Genomic DNA, 26682 nt, shown 5'->3' with positions numbered 1-26682 from the left:
GACACAGCATGATGGGCAGGTATCGCACACATGTCATATTATAATGAATGACCTCATTGGCAACCACTCGCCTCCTGGTGTGGAAGTAAGTGGGGCCAAACAACCTGTTTAAGGCCAGTGCATTAAGGTTCTGTTGTATATATTGCCAGTCTACTACTAGTAGTTAGGAAAACATCTGACTTCACATCGTCAAACTCTGTTTAAAGGGGCTGTCCACTACTGGACCACCACACTTCAATGACCATAATGTGCCTAGTAAAATAAAAAAAAAATAAAAAAGCATATTTACCTCCCGTCTCAGACCCCACCCCCACCCCTATGAGTGCTGCATCAACCCGGCCTTCTCATGACATTTGATCGGTGACCACTGATGGAAGCATCCTTTGCACTACAGTCAGATGGAACAGGTTATACACACGTGATCAAAATTGTTGGTACCCCTCGTTTAATGAAAGAAAAACCCACAATGGTCACAGAAATAACTTAAATCTGACAAAAGTAATAATAAATGTAAAATCTATGAAAATGAACAAATGAAAGTCAGACATTGCTTTTCAACCCTGCTTCCACAGAATTTAAAAAAAAATTAAACTCATGAAATAGACCTGGACAGAAATGATGTAAGTCTTCTTAACTTATATTTTGTTGAACAACCTTTTGAGGTAATCACTGCAATCAAACCATTCCTGTAACTGTCAATGAGACTTCTGCACCTCTCGACAGGTATTTTGGCCCACTCCTCATGAGCAAACTGCTCCAGTTGTCTCGTGTTTGAAGGTTGCCTTTTCCAGACGGCATGTTTCAGCTCTTTCCAAAGATGCTCAATAGGATTTAGGTCAGGGCTCATAGAAGGCAACTTCAGAATAGTCAAATGTTTTCCTCTTAGCCATTCTTGGGTGTTTTTAGCTGTGTGTTTTGGGTCATTATCCTGTTGCAAGACCAATGACCTGCGACTGAGACCAAGCTTTCTGACACTGGGCAGCATATTTCTCTCTAGAATCCCTTGATAGTCTTGAGATTTCATTGTACCCTGCACAGATTCAAGACACCCTGTGCCAGATGCAGCAAAGCAGCCCCAGAACATAACAGAGCCTCCTCCATGTTTCACAGTAGGGACCGTGATCTTTTCTTGATATGCTTCATTTTTCCGTCTGTGAACATAGAGCTGATGTGCCTTGCTAAAAACTTCAATTTTTGTCTCATCTGTCCATAGGACATTCTCCCAGAAGCTTTGTGGCTTGTCAACATGCAGTTTGGCAAATTCCAGTCTGGCTTTTTTATGATTTTTTTTCAACAATGGTGTTCTCCTTGGTCGTCTCCGATGAAGTCCACTTTGGATCAAACAACAACAGATGGTGTGATCTGACACTGATGTTCCTTGAGCTTGAAGTTCACCTTTAATCTCTTTAGAATTTTTCCTGTGCTCTTTTGTTACCATTCGTATTATCCCTCTCTTTGATTTGTCATCAATTTATCTTCTGTGGCCACGTCCACGGAGGTTGGCTACAGTCCCATGGATCTTAGATTTCTGAATATGTGCAACTGTAGTCACAGGAACATCAAGCTGCTTGAAGATGGTCTTATAACCTTTACCATGCTTGTTTATAATTTTCTTTCTAATCTCCTGAGACAACGCTTTCCTTTGCTTCCTCTGGTCCATGTGGAGTGTGGTACACAACATGTCACCAAACAGGACAGTGAGTATCTGTAGCCCTATATACAGGCACACTGACTGATTACGAGATTGTAGACACCTGCGATGCTAATTAGTGGACACAACTTGATTTAAAATGTCCCTTTTGTCACATTATTTTCAGGGGTACCATCATTTCTGTCCAGGCCTATTTCATGAGTTAAATTTTTTTTTAAATTCTGTGGAAGCAGGGTTGAAAAGCAATGTCTGACTTTCATTTGTTCATTTTCATAGATTTTTAATTTATTATTACTTTTGGGGTTTTTCTTTCATTAAACGAGAGGTATCAACAATTTTGACCACGTGTGTAGATCTCACGTGACAAACAAGATCACGAGATCACCTGGCGACGAGCGCTCAGGGTGGTGACAATCTGGGATGTTATATTAGGGACAATGAAAAAGAGATGTCCACTAATATTTATATTATATTAATCCTATTAATATTATGAAAAAATAAAATAGTGGCGCCAAGTCTTTGTAAAAAGTTCTACTGTGGAATAGGACAAAACTTATACTATACCATTCAGTAGTAGAAACATCATGCTGGACGTAATAAAACAAAAAATTCAGGCTTCCCAATCAAAATGTTGCAACTATTAAAAGGATTGTCCAGAGAAGAGAAGTTATCACCTATCCATGGGATAGGTGATAACAGATTGGTAGAGGTCTGACCACTGGAACCGCTCTGCTAGGCAGAAAAGTGAACTTTTATCCCCGTTCTCTCCATTTAGAGCAGCACTGCACATGCCCGATGGCCACTGCTATGGGGCTGACTGGTGCTGCACTCAGATTCTCTCAAAAGAGAATGAATGGAGTGGCAGGTGATCACTTATCTTCACAGGACAACCCATATAAAGGCCGACAATAAAATGATCAGTAGCACATTGTCCTGTGTAAACAGGAGATGTGCTGCCATAAATGCCATTAAATGTGTACAGAACGTGTATTAACGATCATTCTGTCAGCATGCAATCCTTGTCCGTCTGTCTGTACAGGCCAGTAAACTATTGCCACACGGCTTGTATATAGCAAATTAGCAGACAGTTAATGGCAGCGACATGCAAATGGGCAATGTTAAGGGCGTGTCATTATGGACAAATGGACACATTCCTCCTGATCCAGCAGAATCAGAGTTTGTCAGTCTGTGCTTAGTTTTTCACTGATCTATTGACTTTGGGCCTATGGAAACTTGCCATTCAGACCAAAGTAATGCAGGCTGCGATTGTCTCTGCATCAACTGATGGTCTGTGAGGAAAATTACACATGTGTACTGGCCCAATGACTAATGACCAGTGCGAGTGCTGCCTGATCTACACTTGGACAACACTTACATTGTGAACACTGTTCGTTCATATAGTGTTTGTGTGAATACAGCCTTAGGGCCTATCATGTTTGGAGTGTAGATCAAGAAGCATTTGCACTGAACACTGAACTATTAGGGTCAATGGACTAACTCACAAGCAATTTTTTGCAATGATCGTTGGGCTGTGCTGAGAAAATTGCAGAATACAGTACATTAGTCTAAGTCTCAGTCTCTAAGTCAATGGGTCAATTAAAAACTAAGCACACAACTTGTTCAACTCGGAAGGATAATAAAACAACAATGTACATTTTACTCAAGAATATACCTATAAAGAGAAAAATCAGAGAAAATGAAAATTTTGCAGTGGTCTCTTAATTTTTGCCAGAGCTGTATGTGCAGACACAATGTCATCAGCATCGCTCTCCTCGCCATGATAGGGCGCTGTAATGGACAGCCCCTTGTGAGACTGGATTCTAGTATAGTGGGAGCAGTGAAGCCAAATTCTATGCTTACAGTACAGTGTGGCTTCTACGGTGTTGCTTTAAAGATGCTGGTTAACAGGCATGTGGTTTTGAAGTAATCCAAAGATTTACCTGCATAACCATGCAGTCATTATCGATCTGATGGCCGCATTGATTTGCAGTAACATGGCATGTCAGCATAGTTTCTCTTGCTTCACACTCCCAATTGGGCTGCTACATCAGTCATATGAGGATACAAATAAATCTGCTCTTCATGCATGCGACACACATACCTGCCCTGGTTAATGTTGATATTGTTGTATTTTTCTGCTACTATGGCAAGTTTTGTGATTGTCTCAATCACGTGATCGCTCTGCAGCACCACATCTCCCTGGAGACAAAAGAACAAATTATAAAACATATTTCACAACTTCTTATGTGGAAATAGACAGAAACCTGTCAAAATAGACAATCTAAATAGACATTTAGTTTATATACCAAATGGCTAAAAAAGTTCCCTTGGGGCTTCAAAATCCTAAAGGAGGAATTTTCCCATCTTCTAGGCATGAATAGTAGGATTTATTATGCGGTGGTCCATTCTCTGGGACCACCACCAATTCTAAGGCTGTGTGCCCACGATGCGTTTTTGGTGCGTTTTTTGGTGCGTATTTGCAGCGCGTACATGCTCCAGAAACGCATTGCATACCTTATCCCATGACTTCCTATGACATTCTGCAAGTTCTGTGCACATGGTCAGGATTTTTTCTGTGCAGAGAAAATACGGACATGACCAATTCTTGTGCGTTTCTGCATGCGTATTTGCCTATACAATGCATTGGAAAAACGCATGGCAAATAAGCATGCAAATACGCGTCAAATACGCATGTAAAAACGCATGCGTTTTTCTGCCAAGGAGATGCAGAAATGCTCAGGAAAATTTCTGCTTCATTTCTGCATTGTGGGCACTAAGCCTAAGAATTAAGGGGCTGATGCCGCACTGCTGCCCCCTGTAGTTTAGCCTGCACAGCAGCACGAATGGCCACCGAGCTGTGTCCAAAGCTTTGATTGGGAGAGATAGCGCTGCATGCACTTCTATTACTCTCATCAGAAACTACAAAATTTGAGATGGAGGATCTTAAAGGGAACCTGTCACCAGATGTTTTCCTATATAAACTATAACCAGCAACTTTCAGTCGTCTGAAAATCTGCAACTTCATCATAAAAGCCCATCTGCCCCACATACTTAAGAAAATGCCTTTTATAATTGTTCTGCGCCATATGCTAATCCGTGCCATCCGGTCTGACTGGCGTTCCTGGACTGTGCTTGGCACATCCTTGGTTCCCACAATCGCCATCTCTCCTGCCTCCATTGACATGGCCGACGTCATATCCACAGCCTATTGCGCCTACGCAGCTCCTGTTACCAGTGGAGGTGCAAGAGCTGAACACATTCTGTGGATGATGAAGGAAACGTCAGCCACGTCAATCAAAGCAGCAGAGACGTGGAATGCGGGGACAGAGGAGGAGTCGAGAGATGCCCATTAGACATTTATAAAAGGTATTTTCTTAGATATGTGGGGCAGCTGGGCTATGAACAGGTTCCAGGAGTACTTTTAAGGTGGTGGTTACAGTTTATATAGGGAAAACCTAGTGACAAGATCCCTTTAACAGTCTAAGGTATGAACAACCCTAAGTGGGAACAGTATTTTAAAGCAAAGAGCTGAGACACCTTGTAGTAAAATATAGATTATAAATTTGTATAGCCAAAAGAAAGACACAGTATGAATACATAATAAATGGAACGTCAGCTACCTTTTGCTTGTTGTCTTCACATTTTACATGGAGAACAAAGAGGTTGTCACTCAGACTGCTGACAGAGATTCCTGAAATAAAAATGTATAGATATCAGCGTCATCTCTTCCGACCATTGTCATAAAGCCGCAGCATGTCCGTGGTGATAGGAATGGCGCTCAACAGTAACGCTGCAGGAACATTTACAGCGTGTGTAAAACTAGAAGAAATATAGTGCGTGTCGTTCTAGGTCTGTGGTGACAACACAGGCAGCGCTGCATCCTGGAGTATTAAGGAAAAGCACGGCACAAGAAAACACAAACAAAGAATATAGATGCACAGCAAAATGAGGTAAGAGATAGGGCGCTACCACTGTAAAGGATCGATTAGCATAACAAAGAGAAGAAAGCAATACAGAGACAGATGCACACCTACAAAATAATAAAAGCTTAAACAATTAAAACCATGGTCTCCCCATCAACAAAGTATCATAAACCAATATACATATATGAAATATACAATAAATATGCATATACAGGCACTATTGGATCCCTCAGAAATACGTTCATCAATAAATACAATCAGGTGTGAATCTGTATAGTAATAACAACCTCACAGTATAAATGTAATATACCCAAGTCAACTAGACGTCCAAAACACAAGACATATAACCAGACAAGACCATTGGCACAAATCCAACAAACCTGATCACAAGTAGGTTATGTGATAAGGAATCATAAATAAGAAAAAAAGGAATGCATGTAAAGTGAGAAAGACAATAGTATATATCACAGCTAAAGAAAAGTAAATATAGACATAAATAGAAGGCACTAGACATTAAAGGGAACCTGTCACGTCATTTCAAAGCATCTAAACTGTCCCCAGTGCATTGCTAGAGATGCAATGTGCATCACTAACATGTTATTTTCATTAAAAACGGAGCTCTAATCATGTCCCAAGAGCACTTTAGTTATATCATACCTGCTTGTTTAGTCATAGGCTTGTGCTTAATTTTCATTCAGTGTCATGGGCGTCACCGCCCACTCAGTTTGATTGTCCTGGAAGTGCCGATGTCACTCGAAACCAATGTAAACTCTCACACTTGCGCAGTGTTGAGATCGGGCAGCTGCGCTTGCGCCCTGTGCAGCTTGGAGCTGAGCTTGCACAGTGTCAATCGGGAAGCCGCGCATGCGCAGTGATGAGCAGCTCCCCACCTGACACCGTGCAAGCGCAGCTCCAAGCTGCACAGGGCGCAAGCGCAGCTGCCCGATCTCAGCACTGCACAAGAGCGACTTCACACTCCACAAGCGTGGGATTTTACAACGATTTCGAGTGACGTCGGCGCTTCCAGGTCAATCAGTCAAATTGAGTGGGCAGTGACGCCCATGACTGAACGAAAATTAAGCACACCCCTATGACTAAACAAGCAGGTACGATCTAACTTTATAGAGTGTTTTTGGGACATGATTAGAGTGCTGTTTTAAATGAAAATAACGTGTTAGTGATGCACACTGCATCACTAACAACGCACTGGGGACAATTTAGATGCTTGAAATAACGCGACAGGTTCCCTTTAAAGCCCAAACATAGCATATGTATATGGAGGCAGTTGGAGCATATCAAGTGAGGGGTAAGACGGACAAAAGTTGGTATAAGAACCGCATCTAGAAGGCAAATCATGGGGGAAGCCTGTTGTAAAATGATAGTAGGTTAGAGTTGGAAGCGACCTCCAGGGTCATAGTGTCCAACGATGTCCTACTCAATGCAGGATTTACTAAACCATCTCAGACAGATCCTGTCCAACCTCTGTTTGAAGACTTCCATTGAAGGAGAACTCACAACCTCTCATGGCCGCCTGTTCCACTCATTGATCACCCTCACTGTCAAAAAGTTTTTTCTAATATCTAATCTGCATCTTCTCCATTTCAGTTTCATTCCATTGCGTCTCATGTTTCCATGTGTATATGAGAATAAGGATGATCCCTCTACACTGTGACAGCCCTTCAGATATTTGTAGACATCTGTTAAGTCTCCTCTTAGCCTTATTTTTTGCAAGCTAAACATTCCCAGATCCTTTAACCTTCCTTGTACGACAGTTTGCAGTCTGCAACCTGGAAAGCCAGCTGAAGGAGTTAATAAGAAAAGACCCCGCACATATTGCTGCAAGGAAGAGCAGCTTCCTAAAAGGAAAGAATAAGAGGAGGAGAAAAAGCTGTTCAATAAATAGCAAATCATAATTACAAAATTAAATACTGGTGTTTAGCAGCGGCACAATGATGGAGGTTTTGGGACAGAAACTGAGTGGAGATGGGGAAATTCTTGGAGTTTCTACTCCAACAACTAAGCAAAAAAAGACTTCCAGAAAATCTTTTTAGTCAGTCAAACAGGAGGAGGCAGTGCTGGGCGGGGAATAGAGCTGGAGTGACAGAGGATTCAGATCTACAAATAGATCTTTAGCCTCAATGGCATATCAATTCAAACACCATTTTCTCAGTAAAGGAGGAATAGACTGGCCATGTAGAGGTATTGCTGGTCTTGTCTTTTGAAAGAACTACATACACATATAAATAGTTTGGTGGGTGAAATCCTGCTGACAGATCCCCTTTAAAATACTCCTGATATGACCCGGAATATATGAAGATGACATAAAATGTTACAAGCTACAAAAAAGGAAAGGGGAAACTTTTCATATTGTGGATATCGTGACTTTTTCTAAAATAGAGAAAAGTATCAACGTATAAATTGTTGGGGCGTTTTCAGCTTGGGAAACACAGCAAATGGAAGCAAAAAGCTAATTCTAACAACAAAAACATTGCCAAAAACAGTTTTTTTTTGTTTTTTTTTTAATAGTTTCTAAATAGGACAATTCTTCCTAAAAAACAAAAAATTTAAAAAACTGCATAAGCGCTCTTATTTGGCAGCCTAATGGCTCATCCTTTTAGCTCTGGGGTCCAGGTTTCCACCAATGGCATAGAGATTATATATCCTCCTCATTTCTACAGTTTCCTTCCACATTCCATAAATTAATACTTCTTAGACTTTCTGTAAATAATCCAACTGAAGAATGCCAGACTGGATCCTGAAATGAATTATTTGTAAGGCCGACATTCACGTTCCGAGTACGGACTGCGATGTCTGGAGATTACCGTACATACTCGACCTGTGAATGTTGGTCGTGTGAAACTGGCCTTAAAAGTAACAAATTATCATAAATTCTAACCAATAAATTCACTCAAAATTAGTCCTGAAGCCAAAATCTTAGTCACTAATTGAACACAAAGTGTGGTGAGTGGGAACAGCGACAGCTTCACAATGGCTAAAAACCAACAATAAGACAGAACAGTCTGTCTCATAAAAGCCCTTTACCTTTGAAGAAGCCAAAAATGAAATGTTTCGTGATTAGAAACAATAACCAACTGGCTCATTATGATCCAGTCTCATCCGAGGCGAGATAATTAATACAGGAGAATATATTGCTCCAGATTTAGAGAGGAGACGTTCACACAAAAAGGACAAATCACTGGTCCTCATAATACGTCAACTAATGAGCCAAACCTCCCAGACAGAGGTGGGCCAATTCCAATTAATAAAGTACAATTACCTAGAAGACTAATTAACAACAGAGGAATAAAAGCGTGATTTATAACATTACATTATGCAACCAAAATGATCACTGTCTGAGAAATTAACAAATGGCAATGGTGGCTCTGACCTTGGGCCACGTAACAATGTGCTGCGATTTCCATGCGTGTAGTGCAGGTCTATAGAAAACCGCATCCATAGGCAGCAGAAAACGAGCACAGACATTAGAGGGGCTGACCTCTGTCACCAATCTGCTGCCTGCAGGCTGAGTTATGCGTTACAAAAAAAAAATAAATATTGAACTTTACTTACCCTCCCCAGGTCCCACGCTGTATCTTCACCGCTGCCTAGGTCTCTCTTACTTTTATTCAGCAATGACATTGCATCGACAGCACTGCAGTCAATCATTAAGTTCACCAGCTCGTGCAGTCTACATTGGCAGAGCTGATGAGCTCAGAGATTGGCTGCAGTGCTGTTGACATTACATCACTGCTGCAGGCAAACGACAGACAACGGGGCAGCATTGAAGGTACAGCGCCAGATCTGGGGTGAGTAAGTAAAGCTCAGATTATTTAAAACCTAACCGAGCCTGAGGGCAGAGAATTGGTGAAACGGATGACCTTTTAAAAAAAAAATGCTGAGGATTTAAAAATGCACAACTTTCTCTTATCCGACAGGCTTCACCTATGACATAAACAAGTAAAATCAAAAATAATCATGATAGCTCAGATGGATTTACACCTGGTATGACTAATATTCAAAATGACAATATAGTCTACGATTTATTTTTCTTTAATCAAGTGAAAGGCAATAGAGGCCATAAAATGGCAAGTGGGCCTATGCAGTTTGATCAAAATTAAAGAATTTGAAAATTTCCATTTAATACTAATGCCAACTTATCTCTAAAGTGTGCATTAAAACAATAAAAGAGAAAAAGGAAAAAGGGAATTAAAGGATCTTTCTAAGCATATAAAATGAATACCAGACAATATAAAATACATCAATAACTAAATATTAAATCCTTTGCTTTATGGTTATTTTACATTCCCCTGTGGCAGCTCTCCAGGTCCCCCTGCGGCTCCTTTGTACACTTGCTTGCATTATTGCGCACCGTCTATAGGGATGACACCTGCTTTGAGCACCGGGGGCAATCATCGTCTGCTACTTTTATGAGTCAGTCTCAGACAGTGGACAATATTGGATGACAGCAATGCTGGCAGGAGCGGCGTTGGCCATGTTGAGCTGTGGCAGGGGAAGAAAGCGTATGTATCTAGATAAGCAAATTGAGAACTCCTATTATATGATTTGGCCGTGTCACATTGACTACATGTAGGAATTCCTATTGAAAGGAGGTTATCCAAGTTTTCTGAAAGACATTTTAACTGTACAATGATAAGTTATAAAACTTCCAAATATACTTTGTGTTATAACGTTTTCTTGTATCAAGAAAGGTTTTCTAACTCCGGAAGTAAACAAGAATGTATTCATTCAGCGATTGCAAACAAAGATCTTAAAACTAGTGATGAGCGCAAGTGCTCGTTTAGAGTTTGCCTGGGGTGCTTGGGTATGCACAGAGTATCGCGGGTGCTTGAGTGACATGTTCGAGTCCCTGGGCTCACATGTTTCGCGGCTGTTAGACAGCCACAAAACATGTGGGGATTGACTGTGTTTGTCAGGCATCCCCGCATGTTTTGTGGCTGTCTAACAGCCGCGAAGATTCGAACATGTCACTCGCGATACTCAGTGCAAACCCGAGCACCCCAGGCAAACTCCAGTAACGGGCACTCATCACTACTTAAAATGAAAAGACATTAAAGCAAAGAACAAGCATTAAATAAAATATAACCCCTCCCATGAAAAACAAGCAGCGTTTAACAAAAGACATAACAGAGGTGATATTCTCAAGTAATGGAAAGAGTCAAACCTGTCAGATTGGCATAATCGATCCTCTGCTTTAGTTTGGCTTCTTCCACAAGGTAAGCAGCATTCTGACCGAGCAGAAGTTGTCTCCTCCGCTGCTTGTATCCCTTTCGGTCATACTTGACCACAGGTACTGCATACTGTAAATTTATATATGTGTTCTGGTCAGTGCTATAATAGCAGATCCATATCTTCAAAAAGACAAAACTGGGGCACAAGGGAACCTGCAGGGAACCTTCTCACATTTTGGCCAAGTGGAAGAAATGGTTTGTCAAAAATTGAATGCTGCAACCAATCAGTGGCTACTGATTAGCTGCAGTGCTCACATGATTTTCCCTCAGATGATGCAGAGAATGCAACGCTGACTCTGGAGGAGAGGTCCAGGAGGAGGTATTAATTTTTTTTTCTCACCTCCATGGATATAAGGGGTTGTCTAGTAGACAGTCAAGTCTACATCATATTACAAGGAGGGGTTTAAGAAATGCTGTCGTTGTGTAAGGAATGCCAAATAAATTGCAAAATATATTTAATGAATCAACATAAAGGGGCCAATTCATTAATGGCATTTTGTACACTATTCTTAATGAAAGAATCAATGGAGTAAGATGTGCCTAATTCATTAAGAGCTGCATCTTACAACTAGCATGCGCTGCCGCTAGAAATGGTTCTCCAGTCAAGTACTAGAGTATGTTTCTGGAGCAATTTATGCCACTAAACGGCCACGACCCAGCTCTGCCTACTTAGGTGAAGTGGGCCAGGACTTGGGTAAAAGCGACAAAAGTTTGGAAACACTTTGTGCATCTTTGAGTTGAGCAAAAACTTTGTGACAGAATACTGGCATGAACACTTTGATGAATTTGGCCTTAAGATGTAATGAATGAATGAAGAGAAACTAATTTGGCTTTTGCAGCACTAAACAGAAAATAGAAACCATTTGACAAAACCCAAAATTAGAATACTTTAAATACCGTTAATCCCTGGTTTTCTAATTGTTGAAGTATCTTAGTGTTAATTTCATCATTGCCTGAAAAGAAGAAAAAGAAAAAAAAAATGGCGGACTTCAGAAATTTTTGAACAATTTTGGTAGTAATAACTGGTCATTTCTCCTCTTTGCTGAGCTACGGCCTCACTCAGATATTTGTTTTCTTCTCATGTGAAAAAATGACCAATTTTCATCAATGCATTAGATCAGATTTTTATCAGTGTATTGTCCGATTTTACATTTTTGTCAGTGATTTTCTTGTATGTAAATATAGAAAAAACAAAAACCGGGAAAACTTCTTTTACCCATTACAATGTTAAAATGGATAGCACGTGGGTGACAATGTATGCTGTCCATAATTTTCACAGATCCATAGACTTGTATGGGTAGTTTTGATCCATAACTCAGATCACAGACGGACATGCCTCTGTCACTTTTTCCCCAGACACACAATCCCTCAAAATAACAAGGACATTTGAACAGCCCCATAGACTATAAAGGTTCCCATATGGAAAAGAAACATGGCTACACCACATACATGAAGAATGTATGTCTACATGAGGCCTAAAACAGTTTGTTAGTGGCTCTTTGTTCTCCATGACCATATACAAACGTGCTAGTCCATCAGGTGAAATAATTCTTTGTGCATCACAATAGATCATCGTTCTTGGCGGTGCATTGTCCGGTGTAATCAGGATTCGCACTGACGGGAACCATGTCAGCCTAAGTGCACTGAGTGATCTAGTATAGTTTACTTTGGTCTGCCCGTGTAAACAGGTTAACAAGTGCCGATCGGTAAAGGTTTACCGATCAGAGGTTATATTGTGCTGCTGGTCGGTCCATGTAAAAATATGATGTATTTAAAGGGGCTGTCAAGGATTAGAAAACCTGGTCTGCTTTGTTTTATGAACCCCAGCACACTGGTCTATGGATTGTGCCAGGTAGTGCAGCTGAGCTTCGTCAAAGTAAAGAGGACTAAGCTGCAAGTACAGATTGCTCAGTGCACATTGTTTACTTGTCTGCCTGTGTAAACAGGCATTTTAACGACCGCCGGTGGGTAAAAGTTTATTGAACGGTGGTTGTATCATGCCGCCAGTCAGTCCATGCAACGGACCTTTAGGCTCTGTTCACATTATAATTATGGTCACTGTTATTGAAGCTATATGAAGCCTTCAGGATTTTAACAAATCCCATTAAATTAAAATGGGTCATGTCTCTCCCTCTCTATATCCACCTCCCGTTCTTTATACAAACAAATCATACAGCAAATGGCAGATGCGATAATGAGGATTCAGTAAAGGAGAATTACAGACAGCCTAAAAAAAAAAACAAAAAAAAAAACTAGTGACTGCAATAAGATTGTGAAAATCTGAACACAGTCAGTCATATTTGCTCACAGAAGTGTAACCCACAGACACATCCAGGAAGGGCGCGGCAGGCACTGGCATCGCTCTAGGAGATCCTATTCTGCACATATAAATCACTCACCGAGTCGAGTGTTTATGAATAGTCGTGGAACGCTCTGTGGATAATTGTCTTTTTTGTCCTTGAATATTTCACTTGCAACAACTTTCTGTTCAAGCTGAGGAAAAAGGAAACAATGCTCACATTTACACACGTTTATCTATACATTTTGGTGGATGTTAAAAGGCGTGTTGTCTCAAAGAACATTTCTGAAAAATATTGCATCATGGTAAAAGGACGACTACGTTTGAAGGAGACAATGCGAACTCTTGTGTTGTTTTCAATATGAGAACATGCGGGTGGCGCTGCACTGTGACTGACAGCGGTTTTCAGGATCTGTCCTGATCAATCTCATATTTAGAAATGACTCCAGCATTGTACAGCATCAGCTTCACATATACACGATACATAAGATGATGTGGGGGCTGTAGGTTGCGTGCTTCATTCATTTATTGGGAATCTGCATGGGGCTTTTGCTACATGGCAGCAGGTTTACTACCCCTCTAGTGATAATCTCCTGCTGATAAAACTGTGATTTTATTAAAACTACAGCAAGCAGCCCAATATGTGACACATTTCTGGAATCAGGGTCTACGTTATGCTGCTATCAGATTAGGTGGCACCTGGTGACAGATTCCCTTTTAGTTGAGCAAACAGCAGCTGAGAGAGAATATGTCCCCTTTAGAGATGGGTCTGAAGGATATATTATGTTTTAGGAGCCAAGATGCAAGAGAGAAGAATCTGAATAGTCAAAATCTGACAACATGTCTATGGTGAGTGAAACCCATCAATGTGCCACTTCTCTTCTTCACATGAATATCATTATATAGCACAGGCAATACACAAACTACTTCGGAGAAACTATTAAATAGGTTTGCCCAAAATGGTTATTTATTATCCATTGGATAGGTGATAAAAGTTTGATCGCTGCCCCCCACCCCCATCACTGGTGTGCTGTACTCAGCTGTCTTCAACAGACTTTACCTGTTGTTTCCATTCAGGGCTAATTCTTCGGCAATACTTCCACACCATGTTTTTCATGCACATCTCTCTTAGGAGCTCAGAAGCCTAAATGAACATAAAAAGCAATAAATGTCTGTGCAAATTCCATCTGAACAGAAAATGTGAGGCCAGAACATATAATGGCATAGTCTGGATCTGCGGCACATGAAATTCTCCAGACCTTAATTAGTAACAGGATGCATTCAGACAAATTGGTCCGACATCAGACTGCAATGCAAAGACTGGCTGGGGGTCTCCCGACCCAAGTGTGACAGTTTCATATGTTTCCATGAAGCTGTTAAACTCGGGTCTAGAGACCCATGGGCAATCCACGCATTGCGGTCCAATCTCGGACTAATTTGTACCGACGTCTGAATACACTCAAATACTTATTACTGATGTTTGTGCACAGATTGCCTATCTACTAGCGACTTTCCACAGTACAGCTCCTTAATAATAATAATAATAATTAATAATATTTTTTTTATTTATATAGCGCCAACAAATTCCGCAGCACTTTACAATTAGGCTGGACATGTACAGACAACAAATTCAATACAATTTAAGGACAGTTTAAACAGTTACATTAGGAGTGAGGTCCCTGCTTGCAAGCTTACATTCTACAAGGAAATGGGACACAATAGGTGAAAAGTGCTTGTTACTGTATTTCAGGTCTGGCAATTATAATAAATAGGGATTTTCATATAAAGCTGTATGATCCGGTCATCAGCCTGTATGTTTAAGTGCAATACTAGAGTACCGAGTGCAGTTATCTTGTGCATGGAGGGTGTGGAGACAGATGAAGAGTAGGGAACAGATTCTGAATGATATTTAGAAGGAGGGAACAGGGGAAAGTTAATTTACTGAGTAGTTAAGGTGGTAGGCTTGTTTAAAGAGGGGTTCTTAAAGCGGGCTTGAAGATATGGGGGGCTAGGCATCAGTCGGATCGCCTGGGGTAGTGCATTCCAGAGAACTGGCGCAGCACGAGAGAAGTCTTGGAGACGGAGGTGCGAGGTTCGGATTATGGGGGATGTTAGTCTTAGGTCATTTGTAGAACGGAGGGCACGTGTAAAGCGATAGACAGAGATGAGAGAGGAGATATAAGGCGGTGCAGAACTGTGGAGAGCTTTGTGGGTGAGAGTGATGAGTTTATATTGGACCCTGAGGCGGATGGGCAACCAGTGTAATGACTGGCACAAGATGGAGGCATCGGTGAAGCGGCTGGACAGAAATACGACCCTGGCTGCCGCATTCAGGATGGATTGGAGAGGAGAAAGTTTGGTAAGAGGGAGACCGATCAGAAGAGAGTTGCAGTAATCCAGACGAGAGTGAATAAGAGCGACAGTAAGAGTTTTAGCAGTTTCAAAGGTGAGAAAAGGTCGGATTCTGGAGATGTTTTTAAGATGCAGGTGACAGGAGCGAGTGAGTGATCGGATATGGGGGGTAAAGGAAAGGTTAATGTCGAATATGACCCCAAGGCAGCGGGCGTGCTGCTTGGGAGTTATGGTTGAACCCTCCAAGGTAATTTCGATGTTAGGTAGAGTTGGGTTAGTGGAGGGGAGAAACACAAAAAGTTCAGTTTTAGAGAGATTCAGTTTAAGATATAGGGAGGACATGATGTTAGAGACAGCAGACAGACAATCCTTGGTATTTTGTATTAGGGTAGGGGTGATGTCAGGTGAAGGGGTGTATAGTTGGGTGTCGTCAGCATAGAGATGATACTGGAACCCAAATTTGCTGATTGTTTGTCCAATAGGGGCAGTGTATAGAGAGAAGAGGAGGGGGCCTAGGATTGAGCCCTGCGGAACTCCGATAGTAAGGGGACGAGGAGAGGAAGAGGAGCCGGTAAAAGATACAGTGAAGGAGCAGTCAGAGAGATAGGAGGAGAACCAGGAGAGAACGGTTTCCTTGAGACCTGTAGAGCGGAGCATAGTGAGGAGGAGCTGGTGATCCACAGTGTCAAATGCAGCAGAGAGATCCAGGAGAATCAGCAGGGAGTAATGACCTTTGGATTTTGCTGTTAGTAGATCATTAGAGACTTTAGTGAGGGCAGTTTCAGTGGAGTGTAAGGAGCAGAAACCAGATTGTAGAGGGTCGAGGAGAGCGTTATCTGAGAAATAGCGGATTAGACGGGAGTGGACCAAGCGTTCCAGGAGTTTAGAGATGAAAGGAAGGTTAGAGGCAGGTCTGTAGTTAGCAGTGCAGTTCTGGTCCAGGAATGGCTTTTTAAGTAAAGGGGTTATGATGGCATGTTTAAATGAGGAGGGAAAGATACCTGAAGAAAGAGAGAGGTTAAATATTTTAGTCATGTGAGTGGTGACCACCGGTGAGAGAGACTGCAGGAGATGTGACGGAATAGGGTCACTGTTGCAGGTCGATAAGAAATGAGGAGCTGGGTAACTTCTTCTTCTGTAACAGGCTCAAAGATGGCTAGTGAGCTTGAAGTGCAGCAAGGACGGGGATCCAGGCACTGAGCAGATTGGGCTGAGATGTCCTGATGGATGTGGTTGATTTTTTCTAGGAAATAAGTGGCCAGATCCTCCCCGCTGAGGATGGTGGTGGGGGTCTGTGCTTTAGGGCTCAGGAGGGAGTTTAAGGTTTCAAAAAGTCGTTTTGGATTGTTGGACAGTGGAGTGGTGAAGTAGGATTGTTTGGGCCAGATGAAGGGCAGAGTTATAGGTTTTGAGCATGAATTTATAGTGGATGAAGTCCTCTGCTAAAAGAGATTTTCTCCACTGCCGCTCAGCACACCTAGAGCAACGCTGAAGAAAGCGTGTTTGCATTGTGTGCCAGGGCTGCCGTTGTCTGTGTCGGGTCTTTCTGCGTGTAGAAGGTACGGCTTCATCTAGGGCACTCTTCAGTGTATTATTGTAGTATGACAATGCTAAGACTGGACAGGGAGGGAGGAGATGGGGGCTAAATATGTGTGGAGATTGCCCATAAGCTGCTGGGTATTAATGGTACGTGTGTTCCTATAAGTATGGTAAGTGGGGATGTCCCGGGTGAGGAGACGGTTCTTGACAGAGAAGGAAAGAAGGTTGTGGTCAGAGAGCGGGAGAGGGGAGTTAGTAAAGTCATGCAGCGAGCAGAGACGGGAGCAAACCAGGTCCAGAGTATTCCCGTCTTCATGCGTAGGAGGAATTAGTAAATTGTGAGAGGCCGAATGAGGAGATTAGAGAAAGTAGATGAGAGGCAGATTGGGAGAGGGGATCATTGATGGGGATATTAAAGTCTCCCATGATGATGGTGGGGATGTCACAGGATAGAAAGTGAGGAAGCCAGATTGCAAGGTGATCCAGGAACTGGCGGGAGGAGCCTGGATGGCGATACACAACCGCCACTAGCAGGGAGAAGGGTTTGAAGAGTCTGACGGTGTGCACTTCAAAGGAAGGAAACATGAGTGAGGGAACTGGGGGGATGACCTGGAAAGCACATTGTGGTGAAAAGAGCAAACCAACACCTCCACCCTGTTTATTCTCAGGTCTGGCAGTATGTGAAAATTTCAGCCCACCAAATGAGAGAGCAGCAGCTGCCGTGGTGTCAGAATGCTGGATCCAGGTTTCTGTAATAGCCAGAAGGTTAAGGGAATTAGAGAGGAAAAAATCGTGAATGTAAGTTCGTTTATTACACACAGGCCGTGCGTTCCAGAGAGCGCAATGGAAAGCGATAGAAGAGGGCATGATTCAGGCGAGGGTGGCTCCACCTTATTTCCTTATACACTGTGTAATGTACCAAACCATAAAAAAGCTCCTGTCCTGTATATAGAAAGTGATTTACAGCTTCCAGTAGGTATGTCACTAGGTTATACATTTCCAGTATGATCATTGCAATACCAAATTTATATGGGTTTATGTTTGATTACTGATTATTTTTGCACAATTAAAACACCTAAAAATCATTTGTTTTGTGTCCCCATCTTTTGAGATCCAAGGGGTAATGTTTCTCCTTGTAAAGCGTGACATGCTAAGCCTGGCATGCCAATAAGACTTTTAAAGCTTTGCAATGCTCCTTTTGGAAATCAAATATGCAAATTGCCTCTTCAAAGAAGAAGAGGACTAGAACTCCAGCGCCACCTATTGGAAGTAGCAATTCAAAAAGTCAATATTGACTCTTTAACGAGCCTTGCCACATGACTAGGGATAAAAGCCAAAACAGAATCTCAATGTGCAGTGTAAAACGTGAGATCTGGTTTGGCTAGGTGAGAGGTGTCTGACCGGGATCCAAGGGGTTTCTCCTTGTGGAAAGTGACATGCCAATTTGCATATTTAATTTCCCAGAGGAGCGTTGAAAGGCTTAAAATTCTCATCACATTGGCATGCCAGGCTTGGCATGTCATTCTCCACAAGTGGAAACATTACCCCTTGGATCCCGGTCAGACGCCTCTCACCTAACACTGATAAGTGACAGCACCCTGAAACACATTGTCTGCAAATTGAGATTCTGGCTTGGCTTTTATCCTAAGTCATGTGGCAAGGCTCGTTAAATGGTCGATACTGACTTTTAGGATTGCCACTTCCAATAGGTGGCACTCTAGTTCTAGTCCTCTTCCTCTCTGAAAAGGCAATTTGCATCTGAGAGATATAGCTTTGTCTTTTCTGATGACTGAGCTGTGTGAGTCCGAATTCAAGTTGTTAGAGACAAAGTAATGCCAAGTACGTGAAGTTTTTGTTTTTTTCTCCATGTCATTTAGAGACCATTTGTCTCAATTCTAGATTGTGAAAAACATTTATTTGAATATATAAAAGTCCATTCTAAACTTCTCAAAAGACTGAAAAATATTAAAGAATAAAATAGAAATAGAAAAAAATTACAACAAATTCCTGTCAACAAGCTGGTGGCCTTCAATTGATTGCATAAAAAAAACAAAAAAAGTCTACTATGATAAACATTAACAATTATTTCCCAAAAGATTTGACAAGACCAACCTCTGAAACTGCATAAATATGAATATGAAACTTTTCTTTAAGTTCCAGTTGAGGACTTAATGAAGCAATCACTTGATCTCTTCAATAAATCGCAGCAGTACTTTTGCATAGCAGCTTATTATGGCTGTCAACGTGAAACTGAGGACTACCTCTGGCAGGGCTTCTAGGCATTCACTGAAGGTAGACCAAGGGGCCTTCTTCATGCTGCACTGAAGGTAGACCACCAAGGGGCCTTCTTCATGCTGCACTGAAGGTAGACCACCAAGGGGCCTTCTTCATGCTGCACTGAAGGTAGACCACCAAGGGGCCTTCTTCATGCTGCACAGAAGGTAGACCACCAAGGGGCCTTCTTCATGCTGCACTGAAGGTAGACCACCAAGGGGCCTTCTTCATGCTGCACTGAAGGTAGACCACCAAGGGGCCTTCTTCATGCTGCACTGAAGGTAGACCACCAAGGGGCCTTCTTCATGCTGCACTGAAGGTAGACCACCAAGGGGCCTTCTTCATGCTGCACTGAAGGTAGACCACCAAGGGGCCTCCTTCATGCTGCACTGAAGGTAGACCACCAAGGGGCCTTCTTCATGCTGCACTGAAGGTAGACCACCAAGGGGCCTTCTTCATGCTGCACTGAAGGTAGACCACCAAGGGGCCTTCTTCATGCTGCACTGAAGGTAGACCACCAAGGGGCCTTCTTCATGCTGCACTGAAGGTAGACCACCAAGGGGCCTTCTTCATGCTGCACTGAAGGTAGACCACCAAGGGGCCTTCTTCATGCTGCACTGAAGGTAGACCACCAAGGGGCCTTCTTCATGCTGCACTGAAGGTAGACCACCAAGGGGCCTTCTTCATGCTGCACTGAAGGTAGACCACCAAGGGGCCTTCTTCATGCTGCACTGAAGGTAGACCACCAAGGGGCCTTCTTCATGCTGCACTGAAGGTAGACCACCAAGGGGCCTTCTTCATGCTGCACTGAAGGTAGACCACCAAGGGGCCTTCTTCATGCTGCACTGAAGGTAGACCACCAAGGGGCCTTCTTCATGCTGCACTGAAGGTAGACCAAGGGGCCTTCTTCAGGCTGCACGGAAGGTAGACCAAGAGGCCTTTTTCATGGTGCAGTGATGAGTTGAGGTGTTCCAACTGCAGTACCAGAAATCATATTTTATTCGCATGAATAGATAATGCAGTTTGTACAAGGCACATACAACCATTAATGAACATTAGTGTCAAATAATATTAGTGGTCGCCTACAGAGTCCTATTTAATAAAATGTCCTTCGATGCACTTAATTTCAGAACTTTCCATAAATATACTGAGTTTACATCAACATACGTCTCATTCTCTGAATATATTAGTAAAGAGATTTCTATCTACCCGACGCTTGTGCATATGGTTACTGTAAACACATTTACAAAATTTCTACCACAATGCAGTAATTATTCAGAAAAGCCAACAGATTACTACAGATCATTTCTTCCCATGGTACTTACCTCCCGTAGAGATGGGGGTGGCACAGGCCAAGACTTGTCTAGCACACTTTTTGGCATGTTGCGATACAGATTCATCAGGAATGAGTAACGGATGTAATCCAGGAAATATTCATTTTCTGGGCAACGGGGCTGATTGCGGTAAATGAAGCCTTTGATGAATCTACACAAAACAAAAAACAAACAAACAAAAAAACAAAACATAACACCTTACTGACCAGGTTTTTAAAATTACAGTGTACCATCCAAAACATTATCTGACAAACTGTTTTAAGCATACACAGATTCATTACCAATTTAAATGTCATATTCTTCAGGAGACATCCATTTTAAAAAGACACAAAAAGAGAGCAACTCACTGACTGAAAGGGGTTCTTTAACATTTAACACAGATGATCAGAAGGATACATCACATACAGGTATGTTCATCTGCATAAGAAAGAGTGGTAATGCTGTTATCCCTTTACGCACCAGCATATTAGTATAGGGGTATCCTGTCCGCAATAGCTGGGATCATGGTGCCGTATTGTTAGTGAATTGGTCGTCTACACTGGCAGGGAGCGTTATTTACTGACATTTCATGTGCAGAGATGAATGTCTTGCCTCCCATGTTATCGTGAAGAACGCAGTATCCGGTAAGGAGGATTCATTTTATACAGCATAAAACGGGGGTCACTTCCTTACACAGGAAGTTCAAGTCTTCCACAAACTATTTTTAGCCTTTCCAAATATACCACAAAGTCCTTCCAACTGTTTCTATCACCATTGTGATTTCCTGTCCATCTCCTGTTTTTTTTTTTATTCCAAAAGATTACAGATAGTAGAACACAATTATTTGGAAATGACATACTGAGCTAATGTGGGGGCAGCAAGACATTCCAGTACAAAAGACCTGTTATATGCCCACCCCCGGGGCACAGATCGCCATCATTGATACACCCAGTTTATCTTAAATGGGTTGTAAATAGAATATATCCAAGGAGGTACTATGATAAAATACTTTACTTGTAATCATAGTAATGTCAATTAGGACACGGTACTTTTCTCCCATAATGGCATGATTATATGTATGACTGTATAAGCTGTAGGAGAAACTATTAAAGGGATATTCCAGCACCATTCACATATCCTTTAGAATAGGACACATGGACAAATACCCTTTAACCTCACTTCCTTGTTTCAAAATACACCATTCACTATGATATGAGAGAATATCTGAGCAAAAGAAGCTTGATCTTGGAATTACTGAGCCTCTGCCAATCAGACATTTATTGCATTTCTGAAATCCTGTATGTATGTATGTATGTATGTACAGATAAAGCGTTTACTACCTTAGCAGGGTAGAATGGTGGAAGGACAATAACCACAATACGGTCTTATCCAGGTAAAATGGGGAGATTGTGGGCAATAGATCTCACCTGGTAGGGTTGTGTGACCACTAAAAGGCTCAAGGCTGCTGCAGACCCACAGCTTGAAAAACATCAGATACTGGAGTAAAAAAGGTTAAATGTGCGCTGCTGGTGAATGAAGATGGAAAATCCAGGAATGCAGTTTGTCAATGTGTTTCGAAGTGCCACAGTTCTTCATCAGGACAAACCACACCCTGGCTTGTCCTGATTACATACTGTGGCACTTTGAAACACTGTGGTTTGTCCTGATGAAGAACTTTTACTCCAGTCTCTGATGTACTACCTTAGCAGGGCAGAGACATTTGTGTAAGTGCCCACTCCTCATCATTGTATGGAGAGCAGCACTGTGCTACACAAACAGAGCAGGCATTGCAGCCAAATATTGAAACTGATGCATGAAAGATTATAACTAGTGTTGAGCGAGCACTAAAATGCTCGGGTGCTCGAAGCTCGTGCCGAGCTCACCGTGATACTCGGGTGCTCGACCCGAGCAACGAGCCCAATGTTAGTCTATGGGAGACCCGACAATTTTTGCGGCGCCAACCCCGGCAGTCTGTAGAAAGCCTAAAAAGTGCCCAAAACGATAGTGACAGTGCTCAAATGACATGGGGATCGCCCCAGGAAGCATTTCTGACCCCCAGGTCACTGCTGTCAACAACGTGGTCAGAGGTATTAAGCCACTTTTACGGGCTCACAATAAAACATTCAAAAACAAAACTGAAACGGTTTTCCTGTGAAATATGTTAAGGAACATCCTTTCCAGGGTAAAGACTTGTGTATAAGGTAAAGTAAATAACCAAAAACAAAAATACTCCGCCACACCTTAGGCTATGTTCACAAGTAGCATTTTTCATGCGTTTTTGCACTTTTGTATTGCTTTCAACCGTGACAAATGCATTCACCGGTAAATGTCATTTTAACATTCTACAACCTTATCTGGTCATGTGCTGTGTGACACATGCATACAGTGCTGAAAAGACATGGGAACAGCATGGGGAAGACCCCTGGAAGCATCTCTGACACCCAGGTCACTGCCTAAAAGTGTGCCCATCAGAAGTGATCCTTGTCACATCAGAAGATGCAGACTTGCAACTATCCCCGTGCAAGTCCTTGTCTATCTGGGATGGATATTAGTCCTCAGAAGGACTGTTTGTTTGATTTTGCAGGCTTTAGAGACCCTACACTACCTATTTCACAGTATATATCTCTCCCTAACTCAGCAGCACTCTCCCTACAGTGTCTGATCCGGAGCGACTGTGTCCAAGATGGTGGCGCCCAGTTTTAAATACTCGAGGTGACGCTGTGCAGCCAGCCAACCACTGAAATGCCCACAACCAACATGGCTGCGGCATTACAGTGACTGGCTGGCAATCCCTGCATGTTCATTGGCTCTGTAAAGAGCGCCAAACATGCAGGGCGGAGACCCGAGCTCCCGCCCGAGTAACCCGGAAATGCTCGGTGCTCGCCGAACATCCCGAGTAGTGAGATGCTCGGACGAGTACCGAGCAGTGTCGAGCATGCTCGCTTAACACTAATTATAACACATCATATGGCCAAAAAGATCTATAAAATTAACTTAAACAAGGATTCAAGAGCAGAACCAGAGTGAGCTTGATTGCTGGAAACCTGTTTAATTATAATGAGGTTCCTACCTTCCTTTGTAGATTGTAAACCCACGTGGGCAGTGCCAACTCTACCAGTCGACTGCTAATGTTAATTGTACTTGTTTTTATGTCTGATGTTAAAAGGGAACAAAAACACCGGCTCTGTCAATTCAGCCCTGCTCCCCTTTACTGACAAGTCTCTCCCTATATGTGTACAAGACCAGTCACTCAAGGTGAGCGGGGTGGGGAGAACCTGGGGAAGATTGGCCTCTTGGACTAGTCACACAATTTATAAATTATTATGCTGACTTATATAGCCATTAATTCCACAGCTCTTTACATAGAAGGTCATCACTGTCCCCATTGGGGCTCACAATCTAAATTCCCTATTAGTATGTCTTTAGAATGTGTCAGGTAAGTAGATGTACCCGGAGGAAACCCACACAAACACAGGGAGTAGGAGTACCCGGAGGAAACCCATACAAACACAGGGAGTAGGAGTACCCGGAGTAAACCCATACAAACACAGAGAGTAGGAGTACCCAGAGGAAACCCACACAAACACAGGGAGCAGGAGTACCCAGAGGAAACCCACACAAACATAGGGAGTAGGAGTACCCGGAGGAAACCCATACAAACACAGGGAGTAGGAGTACCCGGAGTAAACCCATACAAACACAGAGAGTAGGAGTACCCAGAGGAAACCCACACAAACACAGGGAGCAGGAGTACCCAGAGGAAACCCACACAAACACAGGGAGTAGGAGTACCAGGAGGAAACCCACACAAACGCAGGGAATAGGAGTACCCGAAGGAAACCTACACAAACACAAGGAGTAGGAGTACCAGGAGGAAACCCACACAAACACAGGGAGTAGGAGAACCTGGAGGAAACCAACACAAACACAGGGAGTAGGAGAACCTGGAGGAAACCTGTGCAAACACAGGAAGTTCATGTAAACTCCTTGCAGATGTTGTCCTTGACGGGATCCGTACCCAGGACCCGAGCACTGTAAGACTACAGTGCTACATTGAGCCATCGTGCACCACATGGTCCCCAGCCGGCTTTTAAATGCATGTTTTCTCTGAAATTCCTCTGCGTATTAGAATAAAATATATCTGACTGAAATGACAGAGCCAGTGTCTGATACTTGCTGCCCATGTAATAAGCTGTCATGTTCCCTTTAAGTTCAGCAACTTGGAATTAATGAAACCATAAAATTAATAATAACTGTCCAATATAAAGGCATTAATTATGCATACATAAAAATCATCACCAATGGTGGATTTAAAATGTCAAAATAATTTATATTAATAATACATATATTTATCCAGCACAAAGAAGTTTCTAGATAGGTAAAACAACAAACAGCCTCCAGAGCCTTAAGTATCTGAAGGACTTTTACTCTGGTTAAAATTTCCATCCAATCAAATGTATGGATAAAATAAAACCAAAAAATAAGCAGATAGAAATATACATTTATCAATGACAGATTTAAAAAACAAAACAAAACAAAAAACATAGTTTGTAACAATAGCAAAAAAAAAAAAGATTCTAGTAAGTAAATTTACTGGACCGATGAAGCAATCTAAAAAAATTTCTAAAAAGATATATTTTAAGATTAGTGAGTGTTAACCAAAGACTAATTATATAAGACTAGTCAGGTCAGTGGTTCTTAATGCTGCTTTTCTGTCCTAGTCAGACCCCAGAGATAATCAGTTAATCTGCCCCCATTACATTGTACATGTTCACACTGTATAATCTGTCCCAAAGACACACGTCTGATTAATGGTGCATGAACAGAACAAGACATATATTCTGAAACTGCACTAAGTATTGAGGTGACTGGATTAGTTTCAATTTCATAAAACTTTTAGGTGTTCAGAAAAGTATTCTAACTATTTTAGACATACAATCGGCCGGATTAAAGTCTGCCTATCATGATAAAATGTCTATGTGACTGTACATGTATGGTAGAGGAGATGCAGCCACAATACAGTCTGATCCCTGTAGTACTATTGTCTCACTTCATGCAGAATGACTGACAGGAGCTTTCCAGGTGAACACATGCGCTCTGCTGTGTTCTCACGCCATGTTCTGTATGTGTGTACACGGATACAGCTGTCACTGATTAGGCCCGCCCACATGATTACTGAGCCCAGAATAAAGTTATACTGAACTGTTTCCCAGAAAACAATTAAATTATTAAGTCTCTCCTGCTTTAGAACATCCTGTCTGCAGAATTGACTGCATTTTCTAAGTGACAAATTAGTTTTAACATTTGGTGAGTGGAGATTATTAACAATGATAAATATATAGATTTTTATATGTTTGATAAGTCCCAAAAATAAAAACATTATGAATCATTCAAAAAGAGGAACCAGCCTCAACTAATGAACTGACCTTCGAACAACTTCCACTGCCCATTTCCTTTTGGCAGCCTTTCGACGACCCACAGTTCCACGCCACCAAGACTGGATTTGTATGGCTGTAGAATAGAAGAACAGTTATCAATGTCCTACCCATAGAAGTACGAAGCAGAAAGACAGAAGGAAGAACTATAAACAAAAGAGGTCTGAACTTGGAAAATACCAAATGTCCATATGCTGGAATACAGGTAACGTACCATCTTGTCTTTCATATACATGAGCTACAAGTTAGCGACAAGTGTGTAAAAAAAAACACAAAAAAAAAAAAAAAAAACAAAAAAAAAAACTGATATTTCTGAAGCATTGGGCCCTGTACATGTCATAAGGTATATAGGTTTTTCAATTACTTTTTGCTCACTCTTCGCATTTAGTATTTTTTTGGCCTTTTCCAGGATTGTTTGTAGCGTACACAGTTAAGGAATCAACATTATTAAAATGAAAGGAGTAGTCCCACATTGGAAAATGTATCACCTGTCCACAGACGAGGGTCCCCACTGCGGGAATCCATACTGATCACTAGAATGGGGGTTAAGGTCTCCCCAGTACAACTCACTGCCCAACAACAGTGAGGTGCAGTTTCAGTCGAGCGGTTGTCGGGTATGGACCCTATCGTTCTACTAAATGTCTATA

The 26682-nt window shown here is 42.0% G+C and overlaps 1 protein-coding gene across 6 annotated transcripts in view; it reads right to left on the bottom strand.

The window, feature by feature from the left end:
- The window catches only part of MYO1C (myosin IC), a 152885-nt gene that overhangs the window by 3684 nt on the left and 122519 nt on the right, over nt 1–26682 (bottom strand). For all 6 annotated transcript variants that reach the window (XM_073667742.1, XM_073667747.1, XM_073667744.1 and 3 more), the window contains exons 23-30: nt 26027–26111; nt 20613–20772; nt 14183–14266; nt 13223–13316; nt 11721–11776; nt 10757–10892; nt 5272–5342; nt 3753–3850 (exon numbers count right to left, since the gene is read on the bottom strand). In XM_073667742.1, the coding sequence (XP_073523843.1) occupies nt 3753–3850; nt 5272–5342; nt 10757–10892; nt 11721–11776; nt 13223–13316; nt 14183–14266; nt 20613–20772; nt 26027–26111 (784 nt within the window). The remainder of the gene's footprint in view (nt 1–3752; nt 3851–5271; nt 5343–10756; nt 10893–11720; nt 11777–13222; nt 13317–14182; nt 14267–20612; nt 20773–26026; nt 26112–26682) is intronic.

Source organism: Phyllobates terribilis, unplaced genomic scaffold (assembly GCF_046119375.1).
Source record: "Phyllobates terribilis strain yellow unplaced genomic scaffold, ASM4611937v1 Scaffold_2__4_contigs__length_985480577, whole genome shotgun sequence".
Classification (NCBI taxonomy): Eukaryota; Metazoa; Chordata; class Amphibia; order Anura; family Dendrobatidae; genus Phyllobates; species Phyllobates terribilis.
The sequence above is the reverse complement of the archived record's forward strand: the minus strand, read 5'-3'. Positions and strand labels throughout refer to the sequence as shown.